At 40.0% G+C, this 14,555-nt stretch overlaps 1 protein-coding gene across 1 annotated transcript in view; it reads left to right on the plus strand.

Annotated features, from left to right (window-relative positions):
• DCC (DCC netrin 1 receptor) overlaps positions 1–14,555 on the plus strand; it is a 668,131-nt gene that overhangs the window by 10,142 nt on the left and 643,434 nt on the right. The window contains exons 2-3 of the mRNA XM_045849638.1: positions 5,982–6,107; positions 7,914–8,283. Coding sequence (XP_045705594.1) covers positions 5,982–6,107; positions 7,914–8,283 — 496 coding nt within the window. The remainder of the gene's footprint in view (positions 1–5,981; positions 6,108–7,913; positions 8,284–14,555) is intronic.

Raw genomic sequence — 14,555 nt, forward strand, 5'->3', positions numbered from 1 at the left:
TCCTACCTCGTTTCCCTCCTTCTTCCAGTGACCCCTGTTCTCCACACAGCCACCAGAGTGGCTCTTCTAACACAGGCTTTCCCAGCCTCAGCACTACTGGTGTGTCGAACTGGGTAATTCTCTCTCGTAGGATGTGTAGCAGCATCTCTGCCTCTCACCACGATATGCCAGTACTATTCTTCCCAATTGTGACAAGCAAAATTGTCTTCCAGACATCGCCACATGGCCTCTGGGGGGCAAAATCTATTCTTTGGAGAACCACTCTTTTCAAAACAAGCAGGACCCTTTCACTCTAAAAGACTCCCCACTAGTTTTCTGTCTTCCTCAGAGTGCAAGCAAAGTGATTTTGCTTTCGTGCAAGGTCCCACACACCTCCCTCTAACCTCTGGACCTTATCTCCTTGAACTCCCTCTCTCCCTCTGTCTGACCCAGCCATGTGGGCCTCCCTGCAGGTCCTGAAAAAGGCTGTCTCATCCCCAACTCAGGGCCTTAGGACATACTCTTCAGTCTCTCTGCAGAGTTCCCCTAGATATGGGGAAGCCCTAACTCACAGGGTGTACTCGGAGGTGGAGCCTTAGAGAAGTAATGGGTTTGGATGGAGTCAAGCGGTCAGGACCCAGGATGGGATTGGTCTTTATAATTGGAGGAAGAGAAGCCAGAGAAAGAATTCATTCTCATTTTCTGTCTCTCGCTCTCTGTCAAATATTATTACAACCATGTGGGTAATAAAGCAAATCACTACAAATCAAAAACTGAATAATTTCTTGAAAGGAAATGCATACAAACTTTAGCAGTGGCTATCACCAGATGAACAGGATTATAAGCAATTATTATGATATTTAGTTTTATATCCATATTTCTTATTTGTGTATAGTAGATAAGAGTAACAATTCATGATATGGTTCTGAAAGTCCGTTGGTCCCTCCACAATTAGTGGCATCTCCAGTGCTTTTCCACTCTTCACTGCCATCCTGATGGAGATATTTCCACGCACTGGGTACTCTTTGAATGATGCTTTCTCTACATACTCTGCATAACCTTTCTCAGTGCCCCAGCACACAGCTGTGCACTGGTAAAAGGGTATGCATTCCTCTACTTTGAGAAAGGCTGATGAAAAACACGGGAGAGGAGAAAACCCATTTACATTTCACCAAAATGAGAGAGGGGGAAATGTTCAAACCCAAGGCAGATTAAGAAGCACATTAAAGTTCTACTTCTATGTGTTAATTTTGCCTGACATCTGGGAGGTGATAACCCAGATGTCAGACTGTGTTACCTGTTGAGCTGAAAAAAATCTCATTACAATCTTCCCAGCACCACACAGCAAAACCAACCTGCAGAGATTTAGCTCTAGAAGCAACAAATGGATGTGGAAGCTATTCCCCCGCTCTCACTTGGGCCTGCTCCTTTTCTTTACCATCGGATTTTGCTTGAGGACACCCAGACAGTTGCCCAGGACACACGTTTCTCTCCCTAAAAATACATCAGGTCTCCTAGGCTTTGCGGAAGATGCCCTGTGTCCAGAATTTCTGGTGTGGAACCGCTATGTAGCCTCACTAAGATTTCCGCTGGGGAAGTTGCTCTTGGAATCCCATAGTTGGCACTTACATTTCTGAATTCTGCTCCCTACCTTGTAAAGGGACCAGAAAAAGAAGAACCACTTTGTCATGAACATATCAGGTTCGGGAACCTTTCTGTGTGGACATTTGGTGGTGCTGCACTAGGTCAGCAAATGTCCTGACACTAAAACCATTCATCCTTATTCGATCGTGGGGACTTTCCCAGAGTTCTCTGTTCTCTGTAGCACTCTGCGGGGGCTGAGTGGAGTCGTGGGAATTCATAGACGACATGCTTAGCTTTGCCGAGATCTCAGGGAAGTCATTTCATGGGGGAGAGGTTTGCCAGATAAAAAATATGGAATGGTCAGTAAAACTGAATTTCTGGTAAACAACAAATAATGTTTTAGTCTAAGTATGCCCCATACAGCATATATTTAATGGAACTATGTATGACATGATAATATTAATATACTACTTGTTGTTTTTCTAAAACTAACATATAACTGCTATCCTCAACTTTTATTTACTAAATCTGGCAACTCCAATGGGAGAAAAACTTGAACTATCCTTTAAAATATTCCATTTAAATTTTTATCCAAATCTTCCCTTCATTTTAATGATACTTAATAAATCCTCATAGTAAAATGAAACTGTGTTTCTTTCTGGTGAATCTTCCTTGCATTATTTAAATTCATGAATAAATTTCTCAAAACCCAATTCATTTCTAACTTCCATTGAAACTTGTCTTAAAGTCAAACAGCTGTAAAATATGTTAGCCTCTAGCAAGGGTTGGAATGCACACAATCTTTTAAAGATATGACCACATCTTCTGACAACTGTTTTTACCATGCCTTCTATTCAAGTAGGAAAATAAAAAAAGCCAAAAAGCACTGATATTTCGCAGAAGTCCCAGGGTCATTGGTTCTGGTGGTTTGGCCAGCTCTCCTTTCTCACTCTGGCCTGGCTGAAGTTCAAGTCTTGCATAAGGTCAAGCACATAAGGCACAGCCCAGGCTGCAGCAGAGAAAGAGAGAAAGTGCTGTTATGGTTTTGCCCGTCTAGATACCAAAATGAACCCAAGGGCAGGCCAGCAGGATGAGTATCTGAAGTTCTAGTATTTGAAAAGGATGCAATTGACCACAGAGCTAAAATGTAAGAAAAGAAATGCAACCTGAGAAATAATACTCTATTTACCAAAACTTCTTTTGGGAGACGATTGTAGCTATTATAGCTGATCAAAAGAAATCTTTTGACAGCTCCTTGTGTGAAGAACCAAGCATATTCCAAGGGACATTATAAATGTCCAATCAACTGTGGACTTTTAATTTTTTTAAAGGGATACAACCATTTGGGGTCCAAACAGTGCTGGTCACAACAAAGGAAAGATGAGTCTTGTCAACAAGGGCCCACTTTCTTGGCCCTTCCTCTACTTCAGCCTCTCAGAGAAATATACAACGAATAGTAATAAGATTATGTTGAAATGGTGTTCCATTAGTTGCCTTCCTGTATCTTCTCCATAATTCACCTCCCTACTTAGAAAATTAATTGACCAAAACTGCACATATTCCCCAAATATAGAAAATTATATCAAGACAATCCAAAGAACATAAGGATCCCCATGACCTGGTTTAGGCCACCCCATATTTTGGAGAAGACCTTCGCAAGCTTAAGTGGATGCCAGAATCTCCCGGAAGTCGAATTAAAGCATGTGTTGTTGCCCCGGATTGTAGCCCCGTAGATGCTGGTGGGGGACTCTGGGGCGAGGCCTGAGATTGTGCATTTCTAACAAGTTCCCAGGTGGTGTTGCTTTGCCAGTTGAGAGGCCATAATTCGAGAATGACTCTTTCACAACTTATATGCTGATATTCTATACCCTGTAAAGTTGACGTAGAGTTAGGGGTTCTATTAATTTATGTTGCATTTCATTTGTTAAAATTCCCACATCATTGCAAGGCCTCACAAGCTTTATAAGCTTTTCCTAGGCCAGAAGTCCAGATTTACAACCATATGTACAATCATTGATGTTTGATGAATTGAAAATTAATGATATTTCATCATCCATAGAATCATTTTGATTTCCTCCAGTGGAGAGCTCTTTCTTTATCCTAATGCAAGATAAGCAGAGGCAGTAGCATCTGTTTCTCAGGAGAGATAATGATGAAGTTTTCTGCATTGATCCCAAGGTTTGGAATCGTCAAGATCTCCAAGCATCCCAAAGTGAAAGTTTCTGTAATTCGAAAGAGATAAAATTATGCCTAGCAAGTTCTATGGGGATTTGTGTGACATTTCCTAATCTTCAAATCTTTTCAGGAGACTCTTTCTACTTCTGTGCTACTTTCCATGAATTTCTTTTTTTTTTTTTTAGCTTTTATTGCTTTAACCAAAAGCGTTCACATTTTCGACTTGGAAAGGAATTTCCGACTCCATAGGGCATTATTTTTTCACACTTACGATGTTTGATATTGCAGATAAAATGTCATACTTTAAAAAACCCATTCTAAGTTAGTCTGCCTCTGAGACTGAGCGGTCTTTGGAATTAACACGAATGTGACAGGGAGAGCAAGCACAAAGGGATTAAGGTTACACAAATATTTGTACTAGCTGTTTGATCATTTCGGCGAGTTTCTAAGGTACGGAAAGGATCTCTCCTGTCTCTGGATAATTAATAGGAACTTGGATGTGTCCCTGGCCATGTTATCTCTGATGCTTATTTGGCTGACAAAACTAAAGGAATAGACATTACTATTTCTTCTTTGGTTCACCCTCCTAGAGTTGGCCCTTCCCTGTATCCTCATCTGGGAAATACTGAAGGTTTTACTATGTTAGTACTTGTTTATGAAACTACTGTCTTTCAGAAAAGAAGAAGAAGAAAGGAAAAATGTCCAATTAGGATACGATACTTTATTACTTTTTCTTCAGACTGACACAGAGTAAGAAAAGATACAATTAGTCAAGTGGACACACGGCTCTATGCCCAAGTCCTGAAGATTTAGAAATCTTGCCAGCCAACAAGTGGAGGGAGAGAGGGCTGGAGACTCACTCATTCTAACCTGGAGCTCTGGTGACGGACTTAGTTATGCACGTTTCTTAGTGGGTAGGATCTTGGTACTCTCGAGTACATTTCTCCAGAATATATTTACCTTATGTCATTTTACATCAGGCAAGAAGGGTTGCTTCTTTTATGAAACAAGGCTGAGAGATGTTACTGTTTGAGGGTTCAACAGAATGACCACTGGCTTCTTAAAAATAAGATCCAAACAAAGTGAAAGAAAAACTTCTACAGTAGGCTTTTTTTCTGGATAAAATTCCCACCATTGTCGTTCTAATGTAAAACCGTTTGTAAAATCATGAAGTAGGTAGTTCCACTGAGACACTTCCAAAGCATTCTTCTATTGCTCTCCAAGTATTTCCCAAGAGCTCTGAACCCTCGTCAGACAGACTCTTGGCTGCCCAAATTCCAGCCACAACTTTTTGATCTACAAACTTCAAAAGTTATTTCTACTCCTTTGTCATCTTCTGTTTTATCATCTCTCTGTGTTCGCACATTAAATCAGTATAGTTGGTTTCAGATAGATTCTTGGATGAAAACATTTGATAAGATTATTGCATATTTAGATATATACTGGTAGGCAAAAGAATTTTCCTCCAAGGAAAATTCTAAGAGATGAGGGAACAGTGACCTGAATGGAAGTCGGCGTCATGCCTTAATGGGACTCTTAGTCAGTCTGTGTGAAATACTTCACCAGGGAGTGGAGGCAGCTGGTACCTAACACGGTCAGACTCTTTGAAAAGGGGACCATTCGAGCCATTTCTGTTATTTCCCAACAACTCTGTTTGCTTGAGTCAGTCCTTTCTAAGAGCTAAGTAACGAATGCACGTTACTCACAGCAGTGAGGTGCCTCCATTCCAGAGTCATCTATTCAAAAATGTAATTGTGAGAAGGGGTACACAGCTCATCCTACCAGTGAACTGCAAGGGTAATTGTATTAAAGAAATGTTCATATTTATTTATCTTGTATACATTATGTACTCCCAGCACTGAAAACTGTCATAACCCTCTTGTTTCAGATTAAGTGGATTTTTTATTTGTGATGATGGGCACAGATGCTCATTAACATGTTGTCATAAATAGCTCTGTTAAATGTATTATGTGTTCTGTGATATAAATAAGAGGTTCACTGTGAAGTTGTTTAAAATATAGTCCCCAGGAAGAATAAAAGAGTAATAAATGCTTTTCAATATAATTGGCTGGACCTGAATCCTAAATTTATTTCTACCTCATTAAGGTTGTCTGTATGGAAATTGCAGGTATTACTCGAGGGAAACACCTTGATGTTCAAGGACAGTAGAAACCCTTTCTGCTGTTCCTTCCTTGGTGTTCCACATGCTAGGTGTTTACTAGCTTGTTTCTTTTCTTGTAAAGGAGATACCTGTAGACACGGGCAATGCACGGACAGCAAACTTAGTTGGCATTGCAGTCAACTTAGAGCTGGGTTCTTCTAGTGGAACCCAACTTAGTTCTGAAAAGTTTCCAGACTGGCTGTTGAATGTAGAGTTCAGTGCCCTCGTTTTATAGATGAAGGAACCGATCTTCTTGAGAACTTCAAAGATGTCTTTGAATCATAGCACTTTAAGTAATAAGTACATATTTATTCAGACTCCCAGTTTTCTACTTTCCTCGAAAAGAGTGGACAGTAATAATTAGATTAGGTACACCAATGGGATCTGTGGGGAAAAGGGGCCTATTGGACAGTGAGGGGACCAGATTGTATCTTTGAGAATATTTACCAATATCATTTATTGGTAAATAATGCTCACTGTTATTTTACAATTTATGTTAATTTGGCCAACGTTCCATGTGCTTTCTTTGGGTGAATGGCCTAGTTCAATGGAATGAGTGCATGATGATGAGTGACACAGTTCACTGTGCAAGGTGAACAGGAGTGAAATATTAGCCTCTGGCTGTACGGTTTAGAAAAAGTTGGTGTGCAAGAGCATGACAGGTAAGGCCAGGGAGAACAGGGAGAAGCTGCTCAGATTTATCTTCACGGAAAGTGGCACATGCAGAGCTAGGTCTGCTTCTGTCCTTTGGAGCCAGTGTGGGTCAGTCCTGTCTGAGAGTATTGATTATAAGCGGTTTGGATGCCTGCTTTTGAAGTGATAGAAAAATGGAAAGTTTACAGAAGGTACAACAAAAACATTGTTCCCATTATAAAAAAAAATAAGAAAATTAGTGAAGTTGGGTCGTTATCCTAAAAGAAAAAAGTGAAGGCTAAAATATAATTTAGTGTAAAGGGCCCTTACAAAGACATGTCCACCTTCCTCTGAATCTTCACACAAGGTGATTCAGGAGAAAACGGGATTAAATGGAATCAAGAAAATTCATTTAGAGTCTAAGAATGACTAAATATTGAAAACAAGATACTGAGTGACACTGAAGAATATCCTGTCCCCAGAGATGGTCAAACGTAAAACTGCAAGTGATGTAATTGGAATGATTTAGGTATACACTTGTCTGAGCAAAGCATGAGCCCAGTGAGCTCCTGACACCTCATCAAAGTCTTTCATTCACCAACCAAGCATTCTGCCAAATGCTGTAGTGCCAGCCCCCCAGAGAATATTCTTTAACTTGTTCTAACCCCTCAGCATTCTTAAATGCCTTTCCATTCCTCCTGTTGATGTCTTATGTTCACTTATGTTTATGGGAGGGGGGAATCTAACAATAATATTCACTTAGATTTTCTGGCTCATGAGCAACATTGGGTGTAAATTAAGACCCAACAGGGACTTGTGATTTGAGTGGTAGCTTTATTGACTTGCTTCTGCAAGTGGAATTACTTACCTATTTTAAAACCCGCCTGAGCTTTGCTCTAAATAACTCGCCCCCACTCTGTTTAGAGTTGGGTCTCTTGTTGTTGTAAATAAAACAACCTGTCTTAGGAGACTTATTTTAAAAATTAATGGTTACTATAAGCAGAATGGTGAGATAGAAATATTACCCCAAATCTGAGCACTTCACTATTACTCATTGCTGCTTTGAAATATCTAGTTTCAAAAAATAAAATATATAGTTTTATTTGGAAAATTTTAGTTTATTCTGCCCAAATTGTCAAGTATTGACTGATATGTGATTGTGGCCATGCCTAGATTTATATAAATTCTTACTTTTCCATGTTATTACTCTTTGGTCCAATTGCTTCATTAATTATGGTTACTTTAATTGGCTATATTTTTGCTTCTTTAACACAAAATCCTTGATTTTAAGTTTAATTAGCTCATGGGCATTTTGCAAAGCACCTACATGTTTTTTTAAAAACGTTTTGTAGAAAAAAGACAGAGGATTTAAGCTCGAGAGCTATTTGAATACACGAACATACATGTTTCCCTGGGCTTTCGTGTTCCAGGTTTCCAAGTCAAGGCTTTCACGTCGCTGCACTTCCTGTCGGAGCCTTCGGATGCCATCACCATGCGGGGAGGAAACGTCCTCCTGAACTGCTCCGCGGAGTCAGACCGAGGCGTCCCAGTGATCAAGTGGAGGAAAGATGGCATCCACCTGGCCTTGGGAATGGACGAAAGGAAGCAGCAACTTCCAAATGGGTCTCTGCTGATACAAAACATCCTTCACTCCAGGCACCATAAGCCAGACGAGGGACTTTACCAGTGCGAGGCATCTTTAGGAGATTCTGGGTCAATTATTAGCCGGACAGCAAAAGTTGCAGTAGCAGGTAAGTGGATTCTTCCTCCTCCTCCTCTTCCTTCTCCGTCTCTTCTTCTTCTTCTGTTCATGGAGACAAGAAAATAATCTCTGCAGAAACACTGTATATTTTTAAGAAAAAAGGAAACATGTAAAAACATGCACTTATGTTTATTCCTTCATGGTCTTGACTTTCTTTTTGGACATCATTTTGGAAAACTGAAGGATCTTAACAATCAATATAGTTTTCTGAGTTTTTTTTTTTCAAAACAAAGTTTGGCTCAAACTGATTGACTATGTGTATGGACTTTTTATTACTAGAAAAATAATTTTCTAATTCATTCTATTTTATGGTCTCAGTAAGGTAAAATTTTGCAGTTTTTTTGTGTGTTTTTTGCAATCAGAGCAGTGAATTTAATTGTAATTTTAATGGCTCGACCTACAACATGTAGATTTCCAAATGAAAAATACATATTTCCATTAGTGCTTCCAAATATCTTAATGTTTGATAATGTGTTGACTCAATAACTGAGTAATTAGATGAACAGTTTGTTTTTAATTTTATTCTAGATATTGCAATGGCATAGACCGTGGGGAGCAAAAAGCAGTACTGAATGTTCTGGAATCCATGGGTGTGGATGTTTCTTCCCCATTTATTCTGGTTAAAGGGCAACTCATGATTTTTTTTTTTTTGGCCTTTTTAGTGTTAGACCTGTAGAAAGAGGAATCAAAGTTTTACTCATCTATAATGATTTAGTTAAAAGTTAAGCTTTGATTAAAAAATCATATGAGACACAAAACCAGGCAAACGAATCTTAGCTGAAATAAATTAGGTCTTCAAATGGCTAAACAGGCTTGAAGGGCCACTTTCAAACTCAATCCTTAGGTCTCGGAAAAAATGAAAACGTATCAACATAGCAGGCTGTTATGTAGCTATGTGATGTGGGTTTCCTTCCCGAGGTCCCATTTAGCCTGCATCCTGGAAGCCTGATGAGAATGAGGGCTCACTATTGGCAGTAACATCCCAGGACAACCAGGCAGGACCAGCCAGTTCCCCGTGCCCTCACTCTCCTAGAGAAGGTGCAGTGAAGCTGAAATCTGAAGGGGGTGAGTTTTTGGCAGGCGACAGCATGAAACACTAGATTTCAGAGATAGGTGGTCAGTGCATACGTTCAGCTCCATGCCCCTCTTTTGTGGCTTCTTTTACCCACTAAGAACTCTCTTTTATATTCAGTTAAACCAGACTTGAACTTGAGTGAAGGTGCTCTGGTGGTCAGGGTCCTTACCTAGAGGTGTAATGGCTAACCATCCCCATTGAACCTGGGCTGACCTGGATTTACCACTAGAAAGTCCCGTGCCTGAGAACCCCTCAGTCTGGGTAAAGCTAGGATGGTTGGTCAACCTACCAAGGGGTATCCCACCTGCTATAGTGATGACATACTGAAGCATGAATGAAGAATATCCGCTTTGCTCAGGAGACACACGAGGTGGCATCCTGATCATGGAGACTAGGGCTATCAGCCGCCATCTGGGACCTTTGAGTGATGGGTGTCTGAAATTTGATTGATGAGCATAAAGTGCGCAGAGGCCTGAGCATCCAGGTGAATTATGATTGATTAAAAGGAACAAGGAGGATCACGCTGAGGACTAAGGTAAAAGCTGTTTTCTCCCCAGAGTGCTCCAAACGCAGTAGGAAGGGTACAATCTGATTTTCTCTTATTTGAGCATTCCTGGGCTCTCAGATCCCATCCATCAGCCACCCACAGTGCTGAGGGAACTCTGCCAAGCTGGATGAATTGAACTGGTGTCTTCATGCCCTATTCCAGAAGGCTGATGCACACGTGCCTGTCGAAGAAAATGTCCTGATATGTTGTGGTTTCAGTTTTCCTGCAATCTAGATTTATTTTTAACGTGTTCTCTGTTTCAGTGATGAAATGAAGAACAATTTCTTCCCTGTGAGATATTAAAATAAAGTGGCTTCGGCTTTTGTATTCTGTACAAGGATAGGCTGGCAGGTTCAGTCACTGAGTTACAATCTAATATTAGATTGTATCATTTCGAGGCAATAAGGCTGTTCACGGTGTTTTAGACACTTACCGTGCTGTTTGGCAATACAGCATACATCAATGTTATGTCTGCTGAGGTTAAAATTGCCAAACTACTAGAATGCACAAGGGGCATATATCTTCCTCGTAATAAAGACTGTGGACCTGATTTAATCTCATTTTTAAAGCATTAGCAGTCAATAAACCAGTCACCACTAAAAGGTGAAAAAAAAATCTGCTCTGTACCCTGAAGTGCAATAGAGAGCCCATGTAATATGAATACCCCTTTTCCATTTTTGCTCGCTCAAAGTGTCTTTTGATAAAAAGAAATGTGGCAAATGAAATCTGTCTTTAATCAATCAGCACATTTCGTGCAGTTGTCTTTCCAGACACACCATTCATCCTCTTTTCTAGGAACTTCCCTCAAGTGCGCTTTACACCCTGAGTGCACACTTAGCTGAAGAGGGAGGGAGAGTCCGAAAGATAAAAGAATGAATGTCGCATTCCATCCAGCTTCTTGTTAACAATCCCGGTGGTAACAAGCTACTGACTACTGGTATTTCTGGTGATTGTGAGTTCTATCGATAAGGAATGTCTGGGCTATTTAAATCTCCATTTGAAAGCACCTTGGCCAGTACTGGCTAGAACTTGGGAATTTTATTTGTATCCTAGTAGCTCTAATCTGAAATAGTGCAGTATTTCTCTGCCATGAACACCTCTGTTTCGCCCTCTATAATGAGAACAGCTTGAGGAGAGAGGCAGAGCCAGACTTCATAAAGCTTCTCCTACTACCCTGTCGACCTAGCAAAGTATCGGACATGTTTAGGAATTCAGTAGACATCTGTCTTACTAGTGAAGACATGTGGTTTGGGGTTGCCAGCCATATATGGAGCCGTTTTTATCAATGTCATCTTCTTCTCCCTCATTCCCCTCGTCTCCCTCCCCCTTCTCCTCTGCTCCTTTTTAAATGAACTTGATGACATTAAATTTACCTACTTATGTGTCTGTAAACACAATCTTGGTAAACTGAGTTGAAATAATTTAATTAATCTCTCACTAGTCTACAAATTAATGAACTATTGAGGACTTTGGAATTAGAAGTTGGACTGTGCTGGAATATTTTATGTGCTACTTTAAAAAACTCATGTGCCAATTCCTCATTCATTCGTAACCCGTAGCATCAAGATGACCTTGCACCTGGTCAAGCACATATTTCTTACTCCAGATACTGCCTGCTATCTAAGCTGCTGGATTCTCTGATGCAAAGTAGACATAATAATAACCTACCTCCCGAGCCTGCGGTGGCTTTTCAATAACGTCTAGGATTTGAAGCCTAGTAGAATAGATTCTTACTCTATGACAGCTGTGGTACAGACATCATAATGGTTGTTATTGTGTTATTATACTTATTAGGAAATGACAGCTATTAATATTTTCATGTGATGGTGTAAAACATTTTTTATGGGGTAGAAATACAGGCTGCAAATCATGAGCCATAAATACCATCACCTTGGATCAGATACCTGCCTTTGTAACCTATGAGCATGAACTGGCAAGCCTGGCTTGCGTGTCCAAAGAGTTACATCTGCTCAGTTGGTTGGCAAGCAGTGCCAAAATCTATTTGACTACGAGATTCATTTTTAACAAGTTGAACTTCTATTATATTGGAGCCAATATAATTTGTACTAGTCAGACCAGGAGTTCTAGATCAAGCAACTGCTGCTATCATTTCAGAAACAGATGCTGAGAAATATTCTCAACTGAACCTCCTTAGTGCCCTTTCAACATCAAAGCTGGGGTCATAGGCGTTAGCAGGTCTAGACTAGGAATATGACGTAACTCCAGAACAAACAAAAAGGCCAATGGTAACAGGTGAGAAAACCAGATCACTACAGAGCTCCAGTGAATAATCGTGAAAGTGCCATCTCATTTATTTTTACCACCACACATTCACCATCCAGCACACCTGTGTATCCACGCAGACACCTGCCCACGCACTTCCCATGCAGGGCTCTGAGGATCAGAGTGGAACCCAAGACCTAAAACTGCTCAAGTTCATGCCCTCGGGGATGGAGCCGGCCCAGCCCTCCCTCTCCCAGACGAAGCAACCCTGACCTCAGAAGACAGTGTACGGCGTTTTTTTTTTTTTTTTTGTCCAGGTAGCTTCTTCTTTTGTTAATTCGTAAGCATTTAACTCTTGGATATTAAAGCCATTGATTTGATTTTGGGGTAATACTTTGCTCTTTACACTGTCAAGTGCATTATCTCATAATATTGGGAAAAAGTTCTGTGATATAGATACCCAAGTTGACAGAGAACAAAGTGAAGAAAAGGGTGTAGTTCCATTTTACAGGCAGAGATGGGGACTCTAATTGCTCAACTGGCTCGTACTTATTCCCTTATCGCTTTTCTTCTTAATCTAAGGACTTGATTTAACAAAACTGCTAATAGTGTCCCACACAGTTAGTCTTTCCTTTTTAATCAGTGAAACTCTCTAAAATATAAAGTAAGGAAAAAATAATAGCTTTTATTTATCCCTTTGGGCCCTTGAAAATATTAACTGTATTTTAAAATAGTTGAAGGGGAAGAAAAATTTTTCTCTGTCTTTCTAGGTTCTGTGCTGCTCTATTAATGAAATTGACATAAAACAGATTCACAGGGGAAAAATTAATTTTATGTGTACGGGGAGCCCCATAAAATATGAAACCCAAAGATTGTCAGGCAACTAGGCCTTGCCTGCCATTGCGAAGAATGCAGTAAGAATCTGGGGCCTTAAAGGCGAGGAGATTAATTCACAGGATGATGAGAAGAGCAGATGTGGTCGGCACTTGGGTGTGTGCCCTGGCTTTCAGTTAGGACATTCGGATTACAAGTTATCTCTGGTAATAGCTCTCTCTGTGGGCCACAGCCTCCGTCTACATTCTTTGGGGTAGTTAGGAGGGAGGTAAAAGTTTTTTCTTGAGTCTGATGGGTCTTGTTTGCCGTCAGCTCAAAAGAATCTACATGCCAGAGTGGTACATTCAGGGATAAGCATCCCCTTCGTAGTCTTTCTAGGGGCAAGATTTTGATTTTCGTTTCCCTTTGTAACTGTTTTTATAATTAAGGCCAAGTTTGCACTTTCGTTTGTTTCTCGAAAATCAAGAAAATAAAAGTCCAACTAAATTGCCTTTACTTGAGCTGCTGTTTTATTCAGAAACATATTTTTTCCCCTGTAGCAGTAGATGTTTCAAGATGCAAATTGTCGCATTCTGCTTTTAAATAACACAGGCATTATAATTAAAATTCCCTCGTGTTTGAGAAAAATAATTAGTTACTTGAGAAGTTGTTTCAATGAATTCCTTTCCAGAATGCCTCCCATTTAAATGAGTTATGAAATAATTAGTGAAAGCATATTATAGCAAGAGAAGCTGGAATCGCCTCAGCAAAATGGAGCATTTTTGTGAAATGATAGTTTGACCTTTACGTTTTTACTTGAAAGAGAACAGGAAAAAGGAGCTTGTCTTAGGAGAAGGGAGAATAAACCACATTGCCTCGGGCCCCTCAAGTGTTGCATAAAGGAAACAGCAAGAAAAAAATGTTCATATTCCCTTTCTCTACAGGAACAAAAATTAGAATCTGGCCTAGTAGGTCAAGTTCATCCAGTGAAGCAGTTTGGAAAAATGTAACCCCGGGCCCTTGAATACTCTCCGAATTCTGTTTTGGGAAGGTTCAGTTACAGAGCAAAGATTTTCATTTTAAACCAGTAGGGATATTGTTTATTCTTAAACAATAAGCAAGAAAATAAATAGTTTTGACTTCACAATTCTTAACAGTCTTAATTATCTCCACTTGCCTAAATGTTTTATAGTTTTATAGTTAAAACATGAGAGAGAAAAACATAAGAAAGAAATGTGATATTGTAAGTATTAATATGCATATTAACCTTATAATTTTTGTTTTAATTTTATCCCCAAATAAAACTAGGATAACCGATATTACCCCAGTGCCTACTTACCTACACACTCCCATACCCTGAACTTAAATAACTACATTTAAAAAATATTTTATTTATTTATTTTTAGAGAGAGAAGGAAAGGGAGGGAGAAGAGAGGGAGGGAAACCTGGATCGTTTGCCTCTCACACGCCACCAGCTGGGGACCTGGCCTGCAACCCAGACTTGTGCCCTGCCTGGGAATCAAACTGGTGACCTTTCAGTTCACAGGCCTGTGCTCTCAGTCTACTGAGCCACACCAGCCAGGGCCTAAACAACTGCATTTTA

The sequence above is a fragment of the Phyllostomus hastatus genome, unplaced genomic scaffold (assembly GCF_019186645.2).
Source record: "Phyllostomus hastatus isolate PE091 unplaced genomic scaffold, TTU_PhHast_1.1 phas_contig_80, whole genome shotgun sequence".
Classification (NCBI taxonomy): domain Eukaryota; kingdom Metazoa; phylum Chordata; class Mammalia; order Chiroptera; family Phyllostomidae; genus Phyllostomus; species Phyllostomus hastatus.